The sequence below is a fragment of the Macaca mulatta genome, chromosome 4, assembly GCF_049350105.2.
Source record: "Macaca mulatta isolate MMU2019108-1 chromosome 4, T2T-MMU8v2.0, whole genome shotgun sequence".
NCBI lineage: Eukaryota > Metazoa > Chordata > Mammalia > Primates > Cercopithecidae > Macaca > Macaca mulatta.
In genome coordinates, this window is record NC_133409.1 from 157,558,957 (window position 1) to 157,579,897 (window position 20,941).

The window sequence follows — 20,941 nt, forward strand, 5'->3', positions numbered from 1 at the left end:
GAAGTACTTTTTACTGACAGTAAAAATTATCTTAAGCTAAAGATAAAAAATACGTTTAATTTCTGCCCCTGAAACAAGGTATCACTAGCTATTTGCTTTATCTGATACTTTCCTATTCCCCAGAGGTGTCTACCGATACAAGATTCACCCAGGTCTCATATTAAAAATACAAGTTACTGGTCCCACTCCAAATTCTCAGAGGTACCTGAAAATCTAGTTTTAAGTACTTCCTCTGATTCTTTTTAGGCATGTTTAGAAATTATACGTCCTCATAAAACTATAGGTTCAATAGCTTCTCCTTCTCTCTGAAAGTGGGTAGGAGTGGTTTATCTATTTCAAATTGTAGCACCAAAAAAGATAGAGTCTTAAAAACGCAATTATTTTTTAATATCTCAGGATCGTTCTATTATTTTGCTATTGGATACTATGCTTCCTTACTGGTTAAGCTTCCAGTCTGCAAAGCTTTTAGAGGAAAAGAGTCAACTTAACCTCCCCACGCAAACGTGCATATTATATGAATGTATACATACATGCATGTGTAGGTGTAAATATTTTCCTTCTATCAATGTTCAGTATAATGCATTATAAAAAGCCAAGTAAGGAGTTAATGGACATAAAATTGATTCATTGATGTGTGTTCTATACTGCTGTTCAACTTTCAGAATCTGCCTGTTTTCAAAGGAAATGATCATATTTGACAGAATTTGATACTCAAATAAAGCTATCAGAATAGGATCTATTTGTGGCTGAAACCATTATTATGAAAGAATAGTAGCCAATATATTATTTTCTCCTTAATGTTTAGGCATCTCCAACAAAAAAAAATTCTGAAACCACCAGTTATAAGAAAATGTAAGCACACCTAGTGAAGGGCTAGAGTTTATAAGGTCACTAATCTATGGGGTCCTATAAACCCTCTATAAGTCTTTTCTAAAATTTCTCAAGTCCTTCCAATTGCCTTACAATTCAGCTGAGTAGGATTTAGGGGCTTTAGTTAAACAAAACAAACAAACAAGCAAACAAAAACAAGACCTGAGATTATTCAGTTTTTGCAGAATTTCTAAATCCTCTAAGTTCTATAATCTGGATTTAAAGTCATCAGCCTTTGATATCTAGTTAACGACAATATAATTTGGGGCTTGTTTTGTTTTTGACTCATTTTTCTCATGGACTGTCACTTAGCTATATCATTGTGTGTTAGTACCACCCCCAGCTCTATAGACAGGAGCTATTATTTCTGCTACATCTACATATCTTTATCAATATTCAAAAATGGTTAAAATGGAAAATTAAAAAATGTTTCTGAACTTAGTTTTTAGTCATCTGATTCCCCAACTAAGAAACATTATGAGAATTAGCTGAGCTGTAATGTAATATTGGTGATGGACCAAGAGTCTCTATGTAAAAATTCAGAAAAGTTTGCCAGTAATCACAGCTTCTAAATATTTATATCTTGTCATATTTTTCAAACTTTTTCAAACAGAAATCTAGGTAAACACTGCAAAGACACCATTAATACACACATAGTATTACAGACCCACCAAAATAACCCAGAAGGAAAACATGCTAAGGTCAAAGTGGGCCTCTGCCTATTTATAGGCTGTGCATTTGTTCACAGTTTATGGTGGTAAAAAGCAAACTGATCTCAATCTTCAAGCTAGTGACTTATAAAGGTGAAAGATAAACTTCAGAAACAGAAAACAGGGATTACAAACATGTACCCCCCTCTTAAACATAAAACCCTTAAACAGAGCAGATAATTCTATGTCCTTAAGTAATGCAGGCATTTACGTGATCATCTTATTTTGGAAATGTATAAAACCTATGCATTTATGCACAGTTATATTTATATACAGTTTCTGCCTATTAAACATGCCTAAACATATTATATATGGATACAGCCAACAATAACCCTCTTTACAGCTGCCTCAACTGCGTTTACAGAAATTGCAGCTCCTAGGTTTATTAACATTATAAACCTACCTAATTTTGTTAAGGATATCAATTCCAGACTGCTCCAACAGGACATTTTTAACAAAGGTACGTGGAATAGAAATCTTTTCGGTGCTGGCATGAATCAAGTCTTGTCGAATGTGGGCTTTTTTCATCACATTGGGACAAAGATTCTCAGCAGCATCAACCATGGACTCAAGCAACGCCTGCAATGCAGCACAAGTGAAGGGAAGAGATGATGACACTGCACCAGAGACGCCCGCCATAAAACTGAAAGGTGGTAATATATGATACGGAGCCCTCAGAGAACAGGAGCACGACAGAGTCCCAGAGCACAACCAAGAATTCTGAGCTGCCCCGGGGTGACTTGTGACTGTTGGATGATCATTGATCTCTGGTAATCACTTTAAATCAGACACTTGGCAGAACCAAGCAAGCTTCACGCTGGCATCTGAAGTGTTATGGTGTGTCAGCTGTATTTAACAAAAAGCTATTAAGGAGAAGATTAAAAAATACAAACATCAAGCCTTTATACACACCCTTACCACAAGAAATTGTTTTCCCTGGTACTAGAAAATAAAGTCACAGGCAACCCTAGCAAATATATCATATTTGAATGCTTCTGAGATTCTACAAATCACAGAAACCCCAAATTAGGGTGAACCATTCAATCGCTCTATCAAAACAGCAGTAGCAGAAAAATCACAGAAACTACTGCCAATTTTACTCTTTTAAAAGAAAAGCTTTAGTGTTAGGTAAGATATTAATTATTATGACAACAATAAACAACATGAAAAATAACAGACAACATCAACAGCACTTTATAGACAGCATTAATAATAACAGTTGAAAGACATTCATATAGCACTTTAGAGTTTGAAAAATGTTCTGCACATTTTATCCTTCCAACATCTGTGAAGATGGGAAGGGCAGCTATTCATGTGATCACCATTTTACAGTTGAAGAATGTGAGCTAAGGGAAGTTAAATGATTTGTCTGAGATGGGTGATACGGTTGGAAAGTGTGGAAAGGGCATCAGTGTAGGTCAGATCTAAATTTGAAATCTAGCTGAGTGACATTGGACAAAGTTACTGATCTCTCCATTTTACTTTCCTTGCCCATAAAATGACAATTAAAACATTCTCACCTTATAGGATTATTGAGGATAAATAATATTACATGTGTAATGTGTTCCATAGAGTGTCTAGCACACAATAAGAGCTCAGTGTATCACAGATATTAAAAGCTCAATATATCAGAGACATTATTATTAACCTGATTTCAAAGACTGTTGTTAATGATAAGAAACCCAGTTTTTGAAAGTGAGGCTTGGATTCTATTAACTGGTCCAGTGTGAATAAGGACCAATGAAGCACTATTATCGAAAGACTAGTACAGTGGTTTATCTGCTCACATATTAAAATGCAAAGCACAATCCACTAGTAAAATTTCTCATTGCACTGCAGTATGAGCAGCAGAGTAGCACGCTGTTTACAAGGATCATATGGAAAACCAGGGGAATAGAGGAGGGAGGCAGCTGTTTGAGAAGTTTCCAAAAGCCCTTCCTATTTTGACAGTGGTCTGTCCCCATTATAACTCTGGTTGAATAATCACTGAAGTAGTACATTTTCCAAGAAAGCTCCTATACCAATCATCTGCAAGAGATGCAAGTAAGTCAGTTTAAGGCAAATTAGTTTCCTCTTTGACACTGAAATAAACACATTCTGTTCTAGATGGAGTAATAGTCTGGCACTCCTGATACGAACAACCTCAGGAATCAATATTCTGTTTTAATTCTGTCATGTTCTTCAACATATCAGTTACTTTCTGAAAGGTCTCCCTGCATGACAGTGCTAATTCAGTTTGAATGAACTCCACACCTAAAGGGAAGAAGCCTGGCTTCCAATGTAAACTCTGACATGAAATTTCTGTGGAATGTTAAGTGAGTAGTATCAAGTGAATAATCTGCAGATCTCTGCATTTTCATCTATAAAATTATATAAGGTCTCTTTCTGCTCCATGAACACGTAGCTTTGACCCTATAAAAAGGAATTTTAGCCTGTCTTAGGCATTTAATTAATCCAGCAAATATTCTGCAGTTAGTTCCTTACCACCACCTTTATCCCAACAGTACAATACACCACTTTAAAAGTAACTTCACCCAGGATTTCCTTTGATCCACACAACTAAAGGTAGACTTTAGATGAGGGAACTGGGGCTCACAGGATGTAAGTGAGCTCAAGGTTGCTCAGCTGGTCACTGGAGTTGGTGAGATGGGGACTCAGGTCTTCTGTTTCCTACTCTTGTTTTCTATTCTACCCATCCTCATTTAATGGCCCTGATCAGCAGCCAAAAGAATGTGCCTTTCATCTCTGCTTTATTACTTGTAAGTTTGTTCCCTTGTTCTCTTAAGTAAACAGTATCTAGAGCTGCCAGGTGAACTTTGCAGTGGCAGGACTGGGAGGAAGATGAGAGAGGACTGCAGCCTCTCCTTCATGCCCCATGGACCTCTGCACACCAGACCTGTTCAACATTCATCCTTCCCATGGCTTCAGAGTGTTACTTATATTCTAGTGAGTCTCAACCAAATGTTTATCTACAATCACCTATACAATACATACGATACATACACAATAAAGCCTAGGGAACTTTTCCACCTGAATGTTCTGCTACGGAAAGTTCAACTGCAATGTGTTGTCCTCCCTTCCCCACTCAAACAATAACAACTACAACAGCAAAATCAGGCTTTCATGCTAAGTTCTTTACTGTGAAAAATGGTATCAAACTAGGTGAGAAATTTGCAAGTCTCACTAGACTCTACCTACCCCAACCCCTTCCACCACAACTATCTCCAAAACATGCTAAATTTATTCCTAGATATTTCCTCAAAAGTGGAAATATGTCAAAATTATTATTCTTTAGCACAGAATAAAAATCCCTGAAGTATCTGGTAGATGCTGAGCTTGCCAGCCTCATTTCATGACATCTCTCTCCCTTTCCTTTATAACTAGTCATAATCCAATCATGGTTGTAGTTCCCCATATGATCCAGGCTCTGTTTCCATGCTTTATACATACTGTTTTCTTGACCTAGACTCCTCCATTTCCCCCTCTGGGCCAGAATAAAGCATCTGTACTCCTCTGTACTCAGTTCAATATTTTTCTTTGAGAATATTTTCTTTCTTCCCCTACTCTCTTCACATTCCAAGCTGTATTTGATGACATGCACTCTTTCCTGATGCCATACAGTGGGAACCTCAGTAATCAAAAATAAAATAAAATAAAATAAAATGCTCAAGAAGTTAGTGACTTTTACCCATTTTTGGGTCAAGACACTCCTTTGAGGATCTGATGAACACTTATCCAGAAAAATTTATATACAATTTTAATAGAATTCTGGAACTTCACAGAGAGCTAGAGTCATCAGACTCTAGATACAGAGTTAGAACCTGGTGACAATTGTGAAACCCACCTTACATCCCCAGGGCCTGGCACACTTCTTAAAACAATCACTAAGGAACATATTAAAAAGTATTACAGGCCCAAGGACTCACTAAGTATGGGTACTATATAGTCCATCTTTTCTGTACTAAACTTCAGTGCTACCTCTGTCATTTCTAACATCTGAATATATGTATGGGTCTATTTCTGGGATCTGTTTTTTTGGTTCATCTACCTCTGCATATTGTCTTAATTATCCTAAGTCTTAACATGTAGTAGAACAAGACTACCAACCTTCTTGTTCTTTATATGTGTCTGGCCTATTTTCGAGCACTGCTTTTCCATATGTTTAGAATCAACTTTGTCAAGTTCTATTAAAAATCTATTGGAATGTCTATTAGAACTGTCAAATAACAGATAAAGTTGGAGAAAAACTGACATCTGTAACAGTAACTTTTCCCACCCACAAATATGACACATATTTTTATTTTAGAATTTCTTTAAAGTCTCTCAATAAACTTTCTCCATTGAGGTGTTAGAGATTTTTGTGTGATTTATTTCCTAGGTACTTTAGATTTTTCGGTTACTATTTTATTATTATTATTATTATTATTATTCTGAGATGGAGTCTCGCTCTGTCACTCAGGTTGGAGTGCAGTGGTGGCATGATCTTGGCTCACTGCAACCTACATCTCCCAGGTTCAAGCTATTCTTCTGCCTCAGCCTCCTGAGTAGCTGGGATTACAAGCACCTGCCACCATATCCGGCTAATTTTTTTGTATTTTTTTTTAGTAGAGATGGGGTTTTGCCATATTGGCCAGGCTGGTCTCGAACTCCTGACCTCAGGTGATCCACCTGCCTCAGCTTCCCAAAGTGTTGGGATTACAAACATGAGCCACCATACCAGGCTCTCTGTTACTATTTTAAATGGTGACTATTTTTAATGACATTTTCTAACTAGTTGTTGCTGACATATAGAAACACAATTTTTATTTATTTATTTATTTATTTATTTATTTATTTATTTATTTTGAGACAGGATCTCATTCTGCCACCCAGGCTGGAGTGCAGTGGTACAATCATAGCTCACTCCCACCTTGCTGGGACTACAGGCACGGGCCACCATGTCCAGCTAATTTTTAAAATTTTTGTAGAGATGAGGTCTCACTGTGTTGTCCAGGCTGGCCTCAAACTCCTTGGCTCAAGTGATCTTCCAGCCTCAGCCTCCCAAACTGCTGGGATTACAGGTGTGAGCCATCGTGCCTGGCCTCATTTTTTACATATTGTTCTACATCTAAAAACCTTGTCATACAAATTCAATAACTTACCTGCAGATTCTTCTGGGTTTTCTAAGTAGGACATCATAAAATCTGCAAATTCTGATAATTTTTCTACCTTTTTAATTCTCACATTTCTCATTTCTTTTGCTTATCATATTGCACTGGCTAAGACCTTCAGTATAAAGCTGAATACAAGTGATGATAATAAACATCTTTGCCTTATTCCTGACTTTAAAGGAAGTATTTCCCCCATTAAAAAAAAAATCTAGACCTAGCAAAAATTGGAAAAAATAGGACGAAAAACATCTATTACCCTAACTCTTCAAATTCACCAGTTGCTAATAATTTGCAATATTTGTTTCTCCCTCTCTCTGAAACACCTGAAAGCATGTAGGCATCATGACCCTCACTGCTAACTTTTTAAGTTATCCATTAACAGCTCATTAGTTTTCAGCCTCTCCTCACTTCCAATATTGGTACTTAAAATTATGTATTTCACCCTAAGTACTGGTTTAGTTGCCTCCTACAGGTTCTTATGTTACTATTTACATTACTGTTCAATTCCTTATATCCTCTGATTTAAATTATGTCCTCCTCTTTGACCCATGAGTTAGAAGTAATTTTTAAATTTATAAATATGTGGGGTCTTTTTTTTAGCTATCTTTTGTTATTAATTTCTAACTTATTTGAATTGAGACGAGAAAATATGGTCTCTGAAATTGTGCAGATGACCTTAATGACTTCATGGGCATTTTTCATAAATATTCTACGGACACCTGAAAAAAATTGCACATTCTCCTTTTGTTGTGCACTGATTGAATAGTTGCATTAGATTGCAATTGAGATTTCTGTTGTTCAAATCTTCATCATCGTTTTACTTGATCTATCAGTTATGGGCAGTTATTTTAAAAGATCTCTATCACAATGGCAAATTCATCCATTTTTCTTTGTAATTTTGTCCATTTATTCATTCATTTATATACGAAGCCATATGATTAGATGCTTACACACTTGAAATTGTTAAGTATTTCTGGAAAACTGGACCATTTGTCATTATTCACGGACCTGTTTCTCTCTGGTGATACCTCTTCTATGGCCATTTGGGTGGGATCAATTCTTCTGGCTCGGAACTCAACCTTGTATGATATTTAGGATCACTGTCACCTGCCCATGTCAGTCACTATGACACCAAAAATAACCTGATATTTCCTAATGCTCTTCTAGAAATGCAGCATAACTTCTAGTTTAGTGCCTCTGTTTTAGTGATTATACTAGGAATTTTAACATGCATATTTTACTTCATGTGTAAAGCAACACAGTCCAATAGAACTTTGAGATGACAGGAATATCTGTGCTGTCCAATAAGGGAGGCAACAGCCACATGTGGCTACTGAGCTCTTAAAATGTACATACTGCAACTGAGAAACTGAATTTTAAATTTTGTTTAATTGTAATTTTAATGGCTACATGTGGTTAATGCGTAACGCATTGGACAATGCAGTTCTAATGCTGAATTCCTAACACTTCTCCAGAATAAAACTAAGACCTTGGATTGCTTTAACTGACTTTCTACTAACTTATACACTCACTTTCAGTATTTGCTTTTTAAAATTTTACAGCATGTTAGACATTAATGTCATTGTTTCATGTAATGTTACCATTTCCTCATATTTGGACCTTCCCGGCTCATTAGTCTTTCACAATTGTAGCTCAGACTACATTTTTAGATAATTTTTCTTTGTCCTAAAGTATATCCTTTAGTGTTTGGTGTGTGTGTGTGTGTGAGTGTGTGTGTGTGTGTGTAGCCCAGTGACAGTAAATGATCTCAGTTTTTGAAGTGATGAAAATGCTTTCACCTTCATTTGTAAAAACTAGGTCCATTGAGTATATAATTCTAGATTGATATGTTATGTACTCTCTAAAGTTTAAAGATACTATTTCATTGTCTTCTGGATTCCATTAACTATTGAGAAGTGAGCTGTCAGTCTTAATACTGGTCTTTTTTTAAGTAATTAAAAAAGGGCCTCTCCCTGCCTGCCCCCAACCACCAACTCTGGCCTCCTTTCAAGATCTTTATCTTCAGCGCTCTTCACTTTTTATTACAACGATTCTAGATGTAAGTTTGCTTTTATCTATCCTGCTTTAGGTTTCACTGCGCTTCCTGCATCAGAAGATTCTGGTCTTTAATTCATCTCTGAAATTCTCAGCTGTCATCTCTTCAAATGTTGCCTTCCCCTAGTCTCTGTTTTCTTTTCTGGGGGGAAATCTAAATTAGGCTTATGTTAAATTTCTCATTCTATCCATATTTCCTAACTTTTTTTATATAGCCTTCATTTTGTTAGTCTCCCTGTTTTACTACCTTCAGACAACTTGCAGTGAACAGGCCCTGTTTTTGAAATACGATAATCCAATTTTGTTTTGATGTATCTCTAATGACAGTTATGAGGGTCTATATGTCTTAACTGTAAAAATAACTAATGGTACTTAGGAAACCTGTTTAATATTTGTAAAATAAATTGGATTAATATCCTTAACATGGCAGCTATGCTCTTATATTCTTGCAGTGAGCCAATGACTTGTAATTCATTACCAGCAAATACAACTTCCACAGTAAAATGCCCTGAAATCTTCCTTTCTTTTGCTTTGGAAAATATAAAGTCTAGAAAGAAGAAAACTCAGAGAACTCTTCTGGCTAAACTGAGTTAACAGTTGACAAAATGCCACCTAAATCCCTCAGGCCTCATATCCTAAGTAAAGCTGAAATTTGCCAGTCAAGTATTTTACCATTTAAGCCCTGAACGAAATTAAGAATTTCCTAGGCCAACACAAATACCCTAGACTTTAAGTCCAGAAGGGAGAAATGAATGTTTCCTTATGTTAAAACATTCGATTCCCCTTTGTTCATCTACTACTGTTCCAGGAATGAATGTTAGGATCAAAACAGGGAAAACAGGGGACTGTTGTCATTCTGAAATACCTAAAACAGGCCAGTTTAGAGAAAACATCATCGCCTTCAAAGAAGGAATTTCTCCAGACTTACTGCTTTATTCTCCTCCAGGAAGTATACTAAGAAGGCTGGCTTATCTGGCCATTTATTTTGCTTTCTGAAATAATACTTTGGAAAGATGGCTTAAAGAGTTATTTGAACTTATTCTCATTCAATGTTCAAAATGTCTATGACTGGCCATGGTACAGGATGATCAAACATTAGAGCTGGAATAAATCCCCCTGATTATCATGAGGCCAAGATAATCTTGCAGAAGGAAACGTGGTCCAAAAAAGTTAGGCAACTTGTTTAGAGCACACAGCAGGAAACCCAGGACACAAATCTAGGCCTGCTGGCTTCCTTTTTTTAATCTACCACTTCCTATAATAAAAACTATTTTTACAAAATAACTTTTAAACAAGATAATCCATCGACTTTAGCTCTTGTGAGTTTAATATGTTAATTTTAGAGAATGTGGGAAATAGAAAAAGGAAACTTTTTAACTAGGAAAATTTGATAGTAGTAGTGAATTCAATAAGAGACACAATAGTTTAAAACTGAACACTGGTTATATTAAAAATACACTTTGCCTACATAATTTTAAGAAAATCAATGCATTAGAAGTTTATATAAATAGATAAATGGTATTTTTTTAAAAATAGTAAAAGGTTGTCCATTTGTCATGTAAACTGGAAGGAAATATAAGGAAGTCCATTAGAAGTATCAAAACTGAAATGTGCACCCAGTTAAAAGAACATTTTAAAATACATTTAATTAAGATGTTTTGGTTGAGGATTTTCTCTGCTTCATTCCAGACATCCCCAAAGGAGAAGAAACTTGAAACTCAGAAGGAATCCCCAAAGGAGAAGAAACTTGAAACTCAGAAGGATGGAGAATAATAAAAACAAGTAAGTAGGGAACAGGAAAAGGTGGGGAAAAGGCCATTTGGAGGCCCGGGACCTTCGAAATAGTGAGAATGAGAGAAAAGCATGCTACGATATTTGCAAACAAGGAGGCGATGATGAATGGAGAACAATGGGGATGTTTAAAGAGGGGTCAGAGAAATCAGCCTGAAAAAAAAGTAGGAAATGCCTATTTACAGAAAATATTTTGAACCCTAAATATATTTATATTATTTTAGGCTTTTAAAAATACATATAGTTGGCCGGGCGCGGTGGCTCAAGCCTGTAATCCCAGCACTTTGGGAGGCCGAGACGGGCGGATCACGAGGTCAGGAGATCGAGACCATCCTGGCTAACACAGTGAAACCCCGTCTCTACTAAAAATACAAAAACTTAGCCGGGCGAGGTGGCAGGCGCCTGTAGTCCCAGCTACTCGGGAGGCTGAGGCAGGAGAATGGCGTGAACCCGGGAGGCGGAGCTTGCAGTGAGCTGAGATCCGGCCACTGCACTCCAGCCTGGGTGACAGAGCGAGACTCCGTCTCAAAAAAAAAAAAAAAAAATAAATAAATAAATAAATAAATAAATAAAAATAAAAATACATATAGTTATACTTCAGATATTCTCCTTCTGCTCCCTCCTGAGAAAGAGACTGGCAAGAATCCATTTCAACAATTCCATGCAATGAGAAGAAAATGAACACCAAAGATATAAGGGGTGGTTTGTCGTTTAGACCAGTTGAAATGACAATTTTGAAGCTGTTTGATAGGAAAGGTCCTGTTACAAATGTTTCATGCCCATTTAAATTCTAGCCAATTTTCAGTATGGAATAAGTTCTTACAAATGAAACAAATTAGGCAATAGATATGAATACATAATTTACAGAAGAAGAAATACAAAGGCGGGATGAAATTACTTGATGCATCACTGAGTTATTGAAGAAATCCAAAAAACACAATGAGGCCGGGAGCGGTGGCTCATGCCTATAATCCCAGCACTTTGGGAGGCAGAGGCAGGCAGATCACTTGAGCTGATGTCAGGAGTTTGAGACCAGTCTGGCTAATATGGTGAAACCCCGTCTCTACTAAAAATACAAAAATTAGCCGGGCGTGGTGGCCGACACTTGTAGTCCTAGCTACTTGGGAGGCTGACACGGGAGAATAGCTTGAACCCAGGAGGCAGAGGTTACAGTGAGCTGAGATCATGCCACTGCACTCCAGCCTGGGTGACAGAGCTAGACACCATCTCAAAAAACAAAAAGACACAATGAAAAAATTTTTTTCCCCATTACATGGAAAAATATTAAAAGGTTGATAAACTTAGCGTTGTTAAAGATGTGGCAAAATCAGCAATTGCCTGCACTAGTGAATAGCAGTGTGTGAATACATATGAAAGTATAATACTATTTGACATAACAATGGGTCAGTTATAGACATTTACCCTAACTAAATTAATCAGAAATTATAAAATAAATTATGCTGGTACATCTATGCAATGGAATACCACATAGCCATTAAAAATGATTATTCATCAACCTATAATTGTATTCATGACATTGTACCAAATAGAATAAGGTTACCAATCAGTATGTATAGTATGATCACTTATATAAAAAACTGTTTATATAGGCACAGAATGTCTAGAAATTCACTAAGATATTAACAGAGATACTACCTCTGGGATCTCAGGGAATTTTTTCACTTTCTTTTATTCCCTACATGTTAGTATTGGTTAAACATTTCACAAAGAGTAAGTCAGTTTTTACAGTTAAAAATAAACAACAAAGCCAATTTTGTTTTAAATATGTTATCCTTCATGGAGGATAAAACAAGTGCTATTAATTAATAAATGGTCTAGCAGAACTCTACCATCCACTCCTTTTTCTGCCCATTTGTCTCTGCTCAGGACGGATTAAAAACAACCATGATTAAATAAAATAAAAATGACACACAGAGTCTCTCTGTATCATATGCACAGGAAGACAGGGGATTAAACTCCTTAAAAAGAAAACCCCACATTTTCTCCTTCATTAACTTAATTTTCAAAGAGAGTAATTAACATGCTGCAAAGTTATTACTGATTTGTACTTCAAATCCCTATATGCTGTAGTAATTGTGTTCTCAGAAGAAAACCGGCCAAATACTTACACAAATTCAGACACAGTTTTTACAAGCTGCCTTGATAGGCAGATTGGAAGTGATGAAAACTTTCTGAACGTGAAATTTATCTAGTGTAGGTGTTTCTTGAAGTTACTTTAAGCAAAAGCTGGTCTTAGATTAGTCTATTCCCCTAAAATTTCAATAACTTCTTTTTTTTTTTTTTTAACCTTTTTTTCACCTTTTTTCCAGTGAATCTATAGGCAGGTCTCTGCAACTTTGAGTAGCTTGTAATTACATTTAAATACCTTTCCTAGTCTTTCAACCAGCTCCTTACAAGATTATCTATTCACCCAGTGGCAGACTCCCCACATAAGCACTATCTAGGTAATGTAAATGTACTTACCATCATTTTTCCCATTCTCTAAATCAGATGTTAATAACAGAAGGTATTTTTTCCTGAAGCACACTTCTCTTTCTACTCCCTTAATAGAAATCAATCATTCCTTTATCAGTGGCAACCCATAATTTATTAGGTACATTTAGAGGTTTACCATCAAAAATGATTATGTAAGAAGTCTTTCCAAAACTTATAATGAAGCTGCAAAAGACACAGTATTCAATTTTTACTACAAGTACATCTTTGCAGCATGCACACATACAAATCTATAAAACACAGATAGCTATGGAATAAAATGCTATCACACATAGTTAAATCTTAACAATTTCATTTCCCAAATAACAAATCCCACAAACCTTTAGTTGTTCATCTACTACTCTTGTAACTTCTCCAGCCATTGATTCCAGGGTCTCCTGAATTGGACTGGATAACAAGCCACTGGCTCCCGCCCAAGATGCACCACCAACATGGTATAAATTTGGTAACAACTGTAAGAGAAATAAAAAAAAAACCTCTTTATAACTGAGTAAATATTTCAATCAAAGCCATTGCAGAGTGAATGAGAAGGGTGAAGACATACTGTTAGGCGTAATCTCTTCTCAGTCAAAGGCTCTTTGCACGGATTAATAAACTGATATCCAGACTATGGGCATTCATTTTTATTCAATGAATCATGGCAACCCTAAGAAACACTAGACTGGGTATTAGGAGACTTTCACATTGACCACTTCTGTCATTAAGCAGCTTTGAAACCACAGGAATAATACATTACCCCCTCATGTCTTTTTTTTTTCTTTTTGAGATAGAGTTTTGCTTTTGTTTCCCAGGCTGGAGTGCAATGGCACAATCTCGGCTCACTGCAACCTCTGCTTCCCGCCTTCAAGCGATTCTCCTGTCTCAGCCTCCCGAGTAGCTGGGATTACAGGCACATACCGCTGCGCCCAGCCCCGCTTCGTGTCTTAATTTCTTTATCTGGGGTATGAAAGCTGAGCTGCTTTTACTTACAACACTTCTATCACCAAAAGTGTAGGTGTTTGCCACACCGGACAAGTCTCCAGTTCTCTGCATACACTAAATGGGTGTCCTACAAATCTATTCAATTCAATTCTGACACTGTCTACCCAGAGTTTGCCTCGGATCCCAAAAGCGAAGGACTCAGTCTCACCAGACTATCCCCAATTCAGATGGCAGTCACAGGTCCCAGGTTGTTACTGGTACTTCTAACAAGCCTTAAATTCAAGGGGCTCCCATAAATCCTTTCTCAGTTTCCGTAATTTGCTAAAATGACTTACAGAACTCAGCCAAGCATTTTACTTATGATTACTGGTTTATTATGCAAGATACAGCTCAGGAGTAGCCAAACAGAAGATATATAGGGTGAAGTACGGAGCTGGGGGAGCTTCGGGGGCACTCTCCAGGTATACAGCCCTCCCAGCATGTTGATGAGTACATCAACCCAAAAGTTCTCTGAAGACTACTGTTTAGACATTTTATGGAGGACCCATTACATAGACATGACTGATTAAATCATTGGCCATTGGTGTCCATTCAATCTCCAGCCCCTCTCCATTTCCATGGATTCCAGGGGGTGGAGCTGACAGATTCAGTTCACTAATAACATGGCTGGTTCCTCTGGCAACCTTCCCTATCCTGCAACTTTCTAGGGGCACAGGAAGAGTCACCTCATTAGGATAAACTCTGGTGTGATGAGAGGGGCTTTTCATTAATAATAAAGATGCTATTATCATCTCTGTCACTCAGGAAATTACAGGGGTTTTAGAAGCTCTGTGCCAGGAACCAGGGACAAAGACCAAATATTATAACAAAAGATGCTCCTATCATCCCTATCACTCAGGAAATTACAAGGGTTTTAGAAGCTTCATATCAGGAACTGGGAACAAAGACCAAATATACATTTCTTATTGTATCACCAGCGTATCTGATTGATCTACAGTTTCCTCATACTCATGACATTCAGTGATTGTGTGATTCTAACAGCAGAACCAAAACCAGATCTCAGTTTTTCTGACTCACAGTTAAGTCCTTGCTCTACTAAGTCACACACTGGGAACCAAAGTCTCATGTGAAAGAAACTTCCTTTTAGAGGCAACAGAGGGGAGTTTCATGTTATCAGCTTAGAAGCAGAATCATTTTAAATGAGCTGTTACTCATTTAAACTACAGCTCCCTTTCAGTTGTTGAGGGCCCAATCACACCCTCTGGAAATCACCCTGGCCCTCTGCTTTTTATTCTATATCTTGATTATTGGTAATCAGCACAGGTACAGAAAGGAGGTCAAGGCTAATTCAGTTCACTTTGCCACTTGTTAGTAAACTTGGAATTGGGTAGAGAGAGAAAGAAAGTTGAAACTGGTTTCTAAAACTAAATTTTATTAAACGCTTTTATTACACCAGACTCTCACACAGCCTGAAGTGAAACTCACCGTTTTAGAGTTCTTAGCATCACGCATGAGCCGCTCTGCTGATTTTAAATCTTCCTGGATAGCATCTCCCCCACAATTTCGTAGGGAGTTGAGATGATCTTGTACTTTCACACATATTCTGTCAATCATCTGCTCCAAACCAGAAAAAGGCAAGCATCCAAGTCAGCCCCGCCGATATTCAGATAGAAGGAAACACAGAATGAAGGAGTATGAAAACAACTTCAGCAAACCACAGAATGCATGAGGATGAAAACCTCAAACCCTTCTAACTGGAATCGTTGAGAATGCTGCTTATAAGCAATTATTAATTAACTTTATTCATGCAAGTAACCTTTGGCAACTTTAACACCAGAAAAAAATTGAAGGCATTTCAGTTCCCTTTCCTGCCTTAGGGAATGCAGCACCTAGAACAAAAGTGAACACTTCTTGATGATTCAGAAGCTCACTTGGTGACATTCTGCTAGATACTAACTCCTTCATTAACTTTCAGTGAGCACCCTCTGTGTTAGACATAGAGTTAGGTACTGAGGAAACAGAGAAATAAAATGTGCAACACTGAGACTGTTGCGATGACTACAAAATGATGCCCGACAGTCAGTTAGTCTCAATACTATAGAAACCAGAGTATCTCTTAAAAATCGGTATTTTAAAAATTGATTCAATTACATCAACCATTTTTCTTTGTAAACTAAGAGCTACCAAAAAACAAAAACAAATTGAGGTTTTATTAAACTGACATAGGTAATAATAAAGTCAATATCGTCTAATTTACAGTAAGATGCCTCCCCTGCCAGGTTAATTGCACCTAAATCATTCTCAACTGTTTTACGGATATAAATACAAAACCCAATAGGAGATGGTGGATCCCTATGGTAGACAAAAAATAATATAAAAGGTAAGATTATGCTCTTCTATACTTATACAAAAAAGCATGAAGGAAGCCAAGAAGTCTGAAGAAAAAGATAACCACAGTGTGGTTTTAAAAGTGTCTCCAATATTTTCGTCAGAGCTGCCGGTTGTCTATTTATTTCATGTTCTTAAAAAAATTATTCATGCTTCAAAGACCTTACATGTCAAGAGTCCCCTTCCATCTGATAATTCATTTGGCAGAGGAGACAAACAATATTCTTTTTTAAGTTAAATTAGCACTTCTCTATTTTGAATTATTTGATATCATAACTATAGGAAGCTAAAGTCTGCCCTTCTTCCCCCATAAATTTCAAAATGATAAGAGACTTTTACACACTATTCCAAAGACTTCAAGTCTGATTACAAAGCCCATGTTTACTTGCTGCAGCACTGCCATCTCTCTTGCCTTTTTCTTTGTAAAGTCACGTTCATAATATCTACCGCACCTTCTTTACTAGTGTGTTATGAAGACAATTCAGTAATATAACACCACTCAAAGCACCTATTACTGATAAAGGGCCAGTAATGCCAAAGTTCATGTATAATAAAAACAGCTCCTATTGCTGTAAAATATATTGAGGTTACATAAGTTAGTATCTTGAGATCCCCATAGGAAAAAGAAGTTATATGAATATTGCTTCTCACATCAAATTCTCTGCCTAAAATCCCTAAAATTTAAGATAAGAAAGTTATGATTCCTGCCTATGATTGCAGGCAGAAATCATATCTTTCTGCATTTACACAATGCCCTGAATAGAGCTAACTATAAGTTTTTAAAAATCTTAATTGATAGAAATCATAACTCTTCTAACTATTGTATTGATCTGTGCTTCCTGAAGCAAAAAGGGTCATCAATAATTCATATTTTACAAAGAATGAATGCCCAATTTCAAGAGACAAATAAGCCACACACTAAGAAAGAAATTGATATACATTTGGGGCCGCAATAGGCTAATTTGAGAGGCATGTGGATGAGGCACTATAAAGCTGGTATCTTTAATCACCAAGAGAGACCAAAGAGATGCTTGAAATGTATGCATTCACCAAAGAGAGAGGGTTTACAGGAACTTAACAAAAACAGTTTTTAAGTAGAACATTTTAAAATGTCATCCAAAAGAAAAATCAAAATTAAGTTCTTCAATTCAAAGGAGACATAAAAATCTCACGTCTCCAAGATTCTTCTGAGCATAGCTCAACAGACCACATGTAGATCCTTTACCATGAAAGAGCTCAAAGCTCAGAAAAGGTAAACTATTTAAGATGACATACAATGATTACACAGAGTACAAACTGAAAATTTTGAAAAAAGTAAATCAAGGGGTTTATCAGTTCATAATTCATCTCTCAAGTACATAAATATGAAAAATAAACAAGATGCAATCTGAAAGGCTATAATCTCTTGGGTTACTCCGTTAGAAGACCTCATAGAAGACGGTTGTGTTAGGGCTGTTTAGTTTAACCTCTCTACTTCACCCTAACCCTATAGTGTTCAGTTTCTCTAAAGCTACACAGAAAAGTTGTTGACTGCCATAGTTTACAAAGTCCAATTCCTTCCAAGAAAATGTACCCTGTCATTCCCAGACATGGTTTTGAGTCTCAATCTGTCTTCTTACATCCATCCTGCAGTTCCCATATCTTCCCCTTGTGAACACCCTGCACAATCATATGATCTCTTCCAGTGACAGTCTTGCACATATTTAAATATACCCATCTTTTCTTCCTTAGCGTTCTTTTCTTCAGGTTTAACATTCCCAGCTCCTTTTCCCATGCCTACACTGACACAGTTCTGCAGTCCTTGACCTCCTTTCCTGTAAGTCACTTCTGCATTCTGTCTTCCACCTAGAACCTCATGAAGTATGCCCTCCTCAGTGAAATGGATTGTAACATAAGAGTGGACTGGTAAGCACAGAGCTGAGCTTCCTTACTGTAGAAAGTATACCTTCATTAATACAGTACAAGTCAAATTGGTTTCTTTGGCAACTATGTCACACCATTAACTCATATCATACTTGCTGGTGACTACCTAGGCTTTTTCAAATATACTGGGCTATTGAACCCACGTGTAAGAATTACAACTATTAGCAATAAATGTCATCTGTTGTTGCTCACAAGTTGATACAACTGATCTTACTTCCAGCAAACAGCTTATTCATAGAAAATTTTATCACTCTCCACATCTGTTTCTTTATTCCATTCAATAGAAATAAACTGAACACCTGGCATAGAGGAGATACAGTGTTGAAAAACGTTACCCCTTGCCATCAGCAACTTAAAAACCTAGAAGTGGGAAGAAATATTGACAATTAATAGTAACGTAAGACACAAAGTGCTACATAATATCCACAAGGACATGAACATTTTATTTTCTTCACTGCTGAATTCCTATTTCTTAAGATAGTGCCTGCCATATCATAGACCTTTACAACTGTTTATTCAATGATAAATGAATGATATAAGCTTTTAAAAAATTTTAGCCAAAGGAGGAATCACACCTAGGTGAGGTTAAAAATTACTTTTATTTTTTTTTTTAGCTGAGTCCTGAAATATTTGTACAGATTGAGAAAACAGAAGGGATTGTTAAGCAAAAGAATGAACCCAAGCAGTGGTACATCCAGACACTATGACTCCTATCTCCTGGTTAGGAATAGAGGCACCTTATAGTGGGAGATCAGATTGGAATGATGGGTTAAGGTAGGATATTATAGCACTCCAGTGCAGGCTAAGAGGTTGAACATGGTGTCCAAGGCACACAGTACCACTTCCCCAGCTCTCCCCCACAATTGTGAGCTCTAGAAATCCCTTCCCATAAAAACATTCATGGTGGCTCACGTCCCTGATACAAAGGGCATGGGCTGTGGAAAGCAGGAAGAGACACGGAAGATGAAAAAACTAGTTCTTGCAGTTCTTGTTTTAAAAAAAAAAAAAAAAAAAGACGTAGAAGGTAGTTAGTAAAAAGACCTTAGCAAGAGGGCTGGTAGTATAAATAAAAACATAAGAAGTATCTTTTGCAGCCACTGGACAGTATATAATGGGTAATGGATGGGGAAAGCAAATGAAGAGTTCAAGATGACTCCAAAGGTTCAACTCTCAGTGAATGATGATGTTCCTGAGTGAAACGGCAAAATCAAGAGTTCAAAAGGATGAGTTTGGTCTTAATGACTGGTATCTCAGAATGCCAAAGGAGTGGAGATGCTGAAAAAAATAAGTGGCAAGATAGGGCTCTCTGGAAAGAAACAGGGACTGAATGGTTAGATCCAGGAGTCATCTACAGATGAGAGAGTTAAAACAGAAGTAAACAGCCAAAGGAAAAGAACACTAAATACAAAGCTTTGAAAAAAAATCCTGTATTGGGGATATGAAAAGAGAAAGAGTTGTGTAGAAAGTAGAAGGTAAGACACAAGAGTGGCAGAACATTCAGAATGGCACATTGTCCAATGAACTAAGAATTGAGTTTTAAGAAAGATGAGATGGTCCATAATAATGATGGTAACCGTAATAATAAAAATAACAGCCAAAAAAAACCATTAATGTTTACTGGTAAGAAGCCAAGTACTTTTCAAGCATTATCTCAGTTACTCTTTACAGCACCTTCATAGATGGGTACTATCATCATCCCCAATAAACAGATAAAAAAACTGAGGCTTAAAGAGGTTAGTAAGTGACTAACTTAAGTTCGTACACATAGGGAATAGCAGAGCCTGGATTTATATCTGGGGTCATCTGACTTGAGAGCCCAGATTCTTAACCATAATATTCTGCCTCCTTTTATCAAGAGACAAAGAAGGAGAAAAGGCCCCGGCACTGCCCCGGCACTTTGTGACAAAGAAACCAATGAAAGAGCCATTTCAGTAGATAAAGAGGGACAGAGGCCATTTTTCAAAAGGTTGCAAAGTGAGTGTTTAACAAAGTTAGGACTGCAAATGTAAAGATGTGCACATGAAAGAGGAAAGGGAATATACCAAGCAAATAGCTGTAAGCAGTAAAGCCCCCTCCCCCGCCTCCTCTTTCTTTCTCTCCTTCTTTCCCTCTTTCTTTCTCTCTCTCTCTCTCTCTTTCTTTCTTGGTGAGAAGGCTAAATAGAAGAGCATGGCGAGTGGCAGGCAATTCTGGGCCTGTTTTTATAACTACGGTTTTATTGTTAACACTCATTCATTTACATATTGTCTGTGGTGGCTTTCACCGTACCACAGCAGAGTTGAGTAGCTGCAACAGAGATCCTATGGGCTCCAAAACTAGTAAAATATTTACTATATGGCTTTTTACAGAAGAAGTTTGCTGAGTCCTAATTAAGAGGCTTTATCATCTGGAAAAAGGAGGTATCAAAAACGAAGGTAGAATGTTGAGTCTTACAAAAATATTTCCTAATCAAAGTCACCAGACAAAAACAAATACAAGCAGTTATGAGACTTCAATATTTCATTAAAACATTTTTTAATGCCTTTGATGTCACCTGAGAATGATGACTGAGAATGATGGCTATTAAGTTGGCAGGGGTATTAGTCACAGAGGGTCTATCCTTTCTATATTCAGGTTTTT

At 36.9% G+C, this 20,941-nt stretch overlaps 1 protein-coding gene across 9 annotated transcripts in view; it reads right to left on the minus strand.

Annotated features, from left to right (window-relative positions):
* Positions 1-20,941, minus strand: part of CARMIL1 (capping protein regulator and myosin 1 linker 1) — a 344,161-nt gene that overhangs the window by 67,983 nt on the left and 255,237 nt on the right. For all 9 annotated transcript variants that reach the window (XM_078000908.1, XM_078000907.1, XM_078000905.1 and 6 more), the window contains 3 exons: positions 15,497-15,625; positions 13,411-13,542; positions 1,984-2,159 (listed from right to left, as the gene is read on the minus strand). In XM_078000908.1, the coding sequence (XP_077857034.1) occupies positions 1,984-2,159; positions 13,411-13,542; positions 15,497-15,625 (437 nt within the window). The remainder of the gene's footprint in view (positions 1-1,983; positions 2,160-13,410; positions 13,543-15,496; positions 15,626-20,941) is intronic.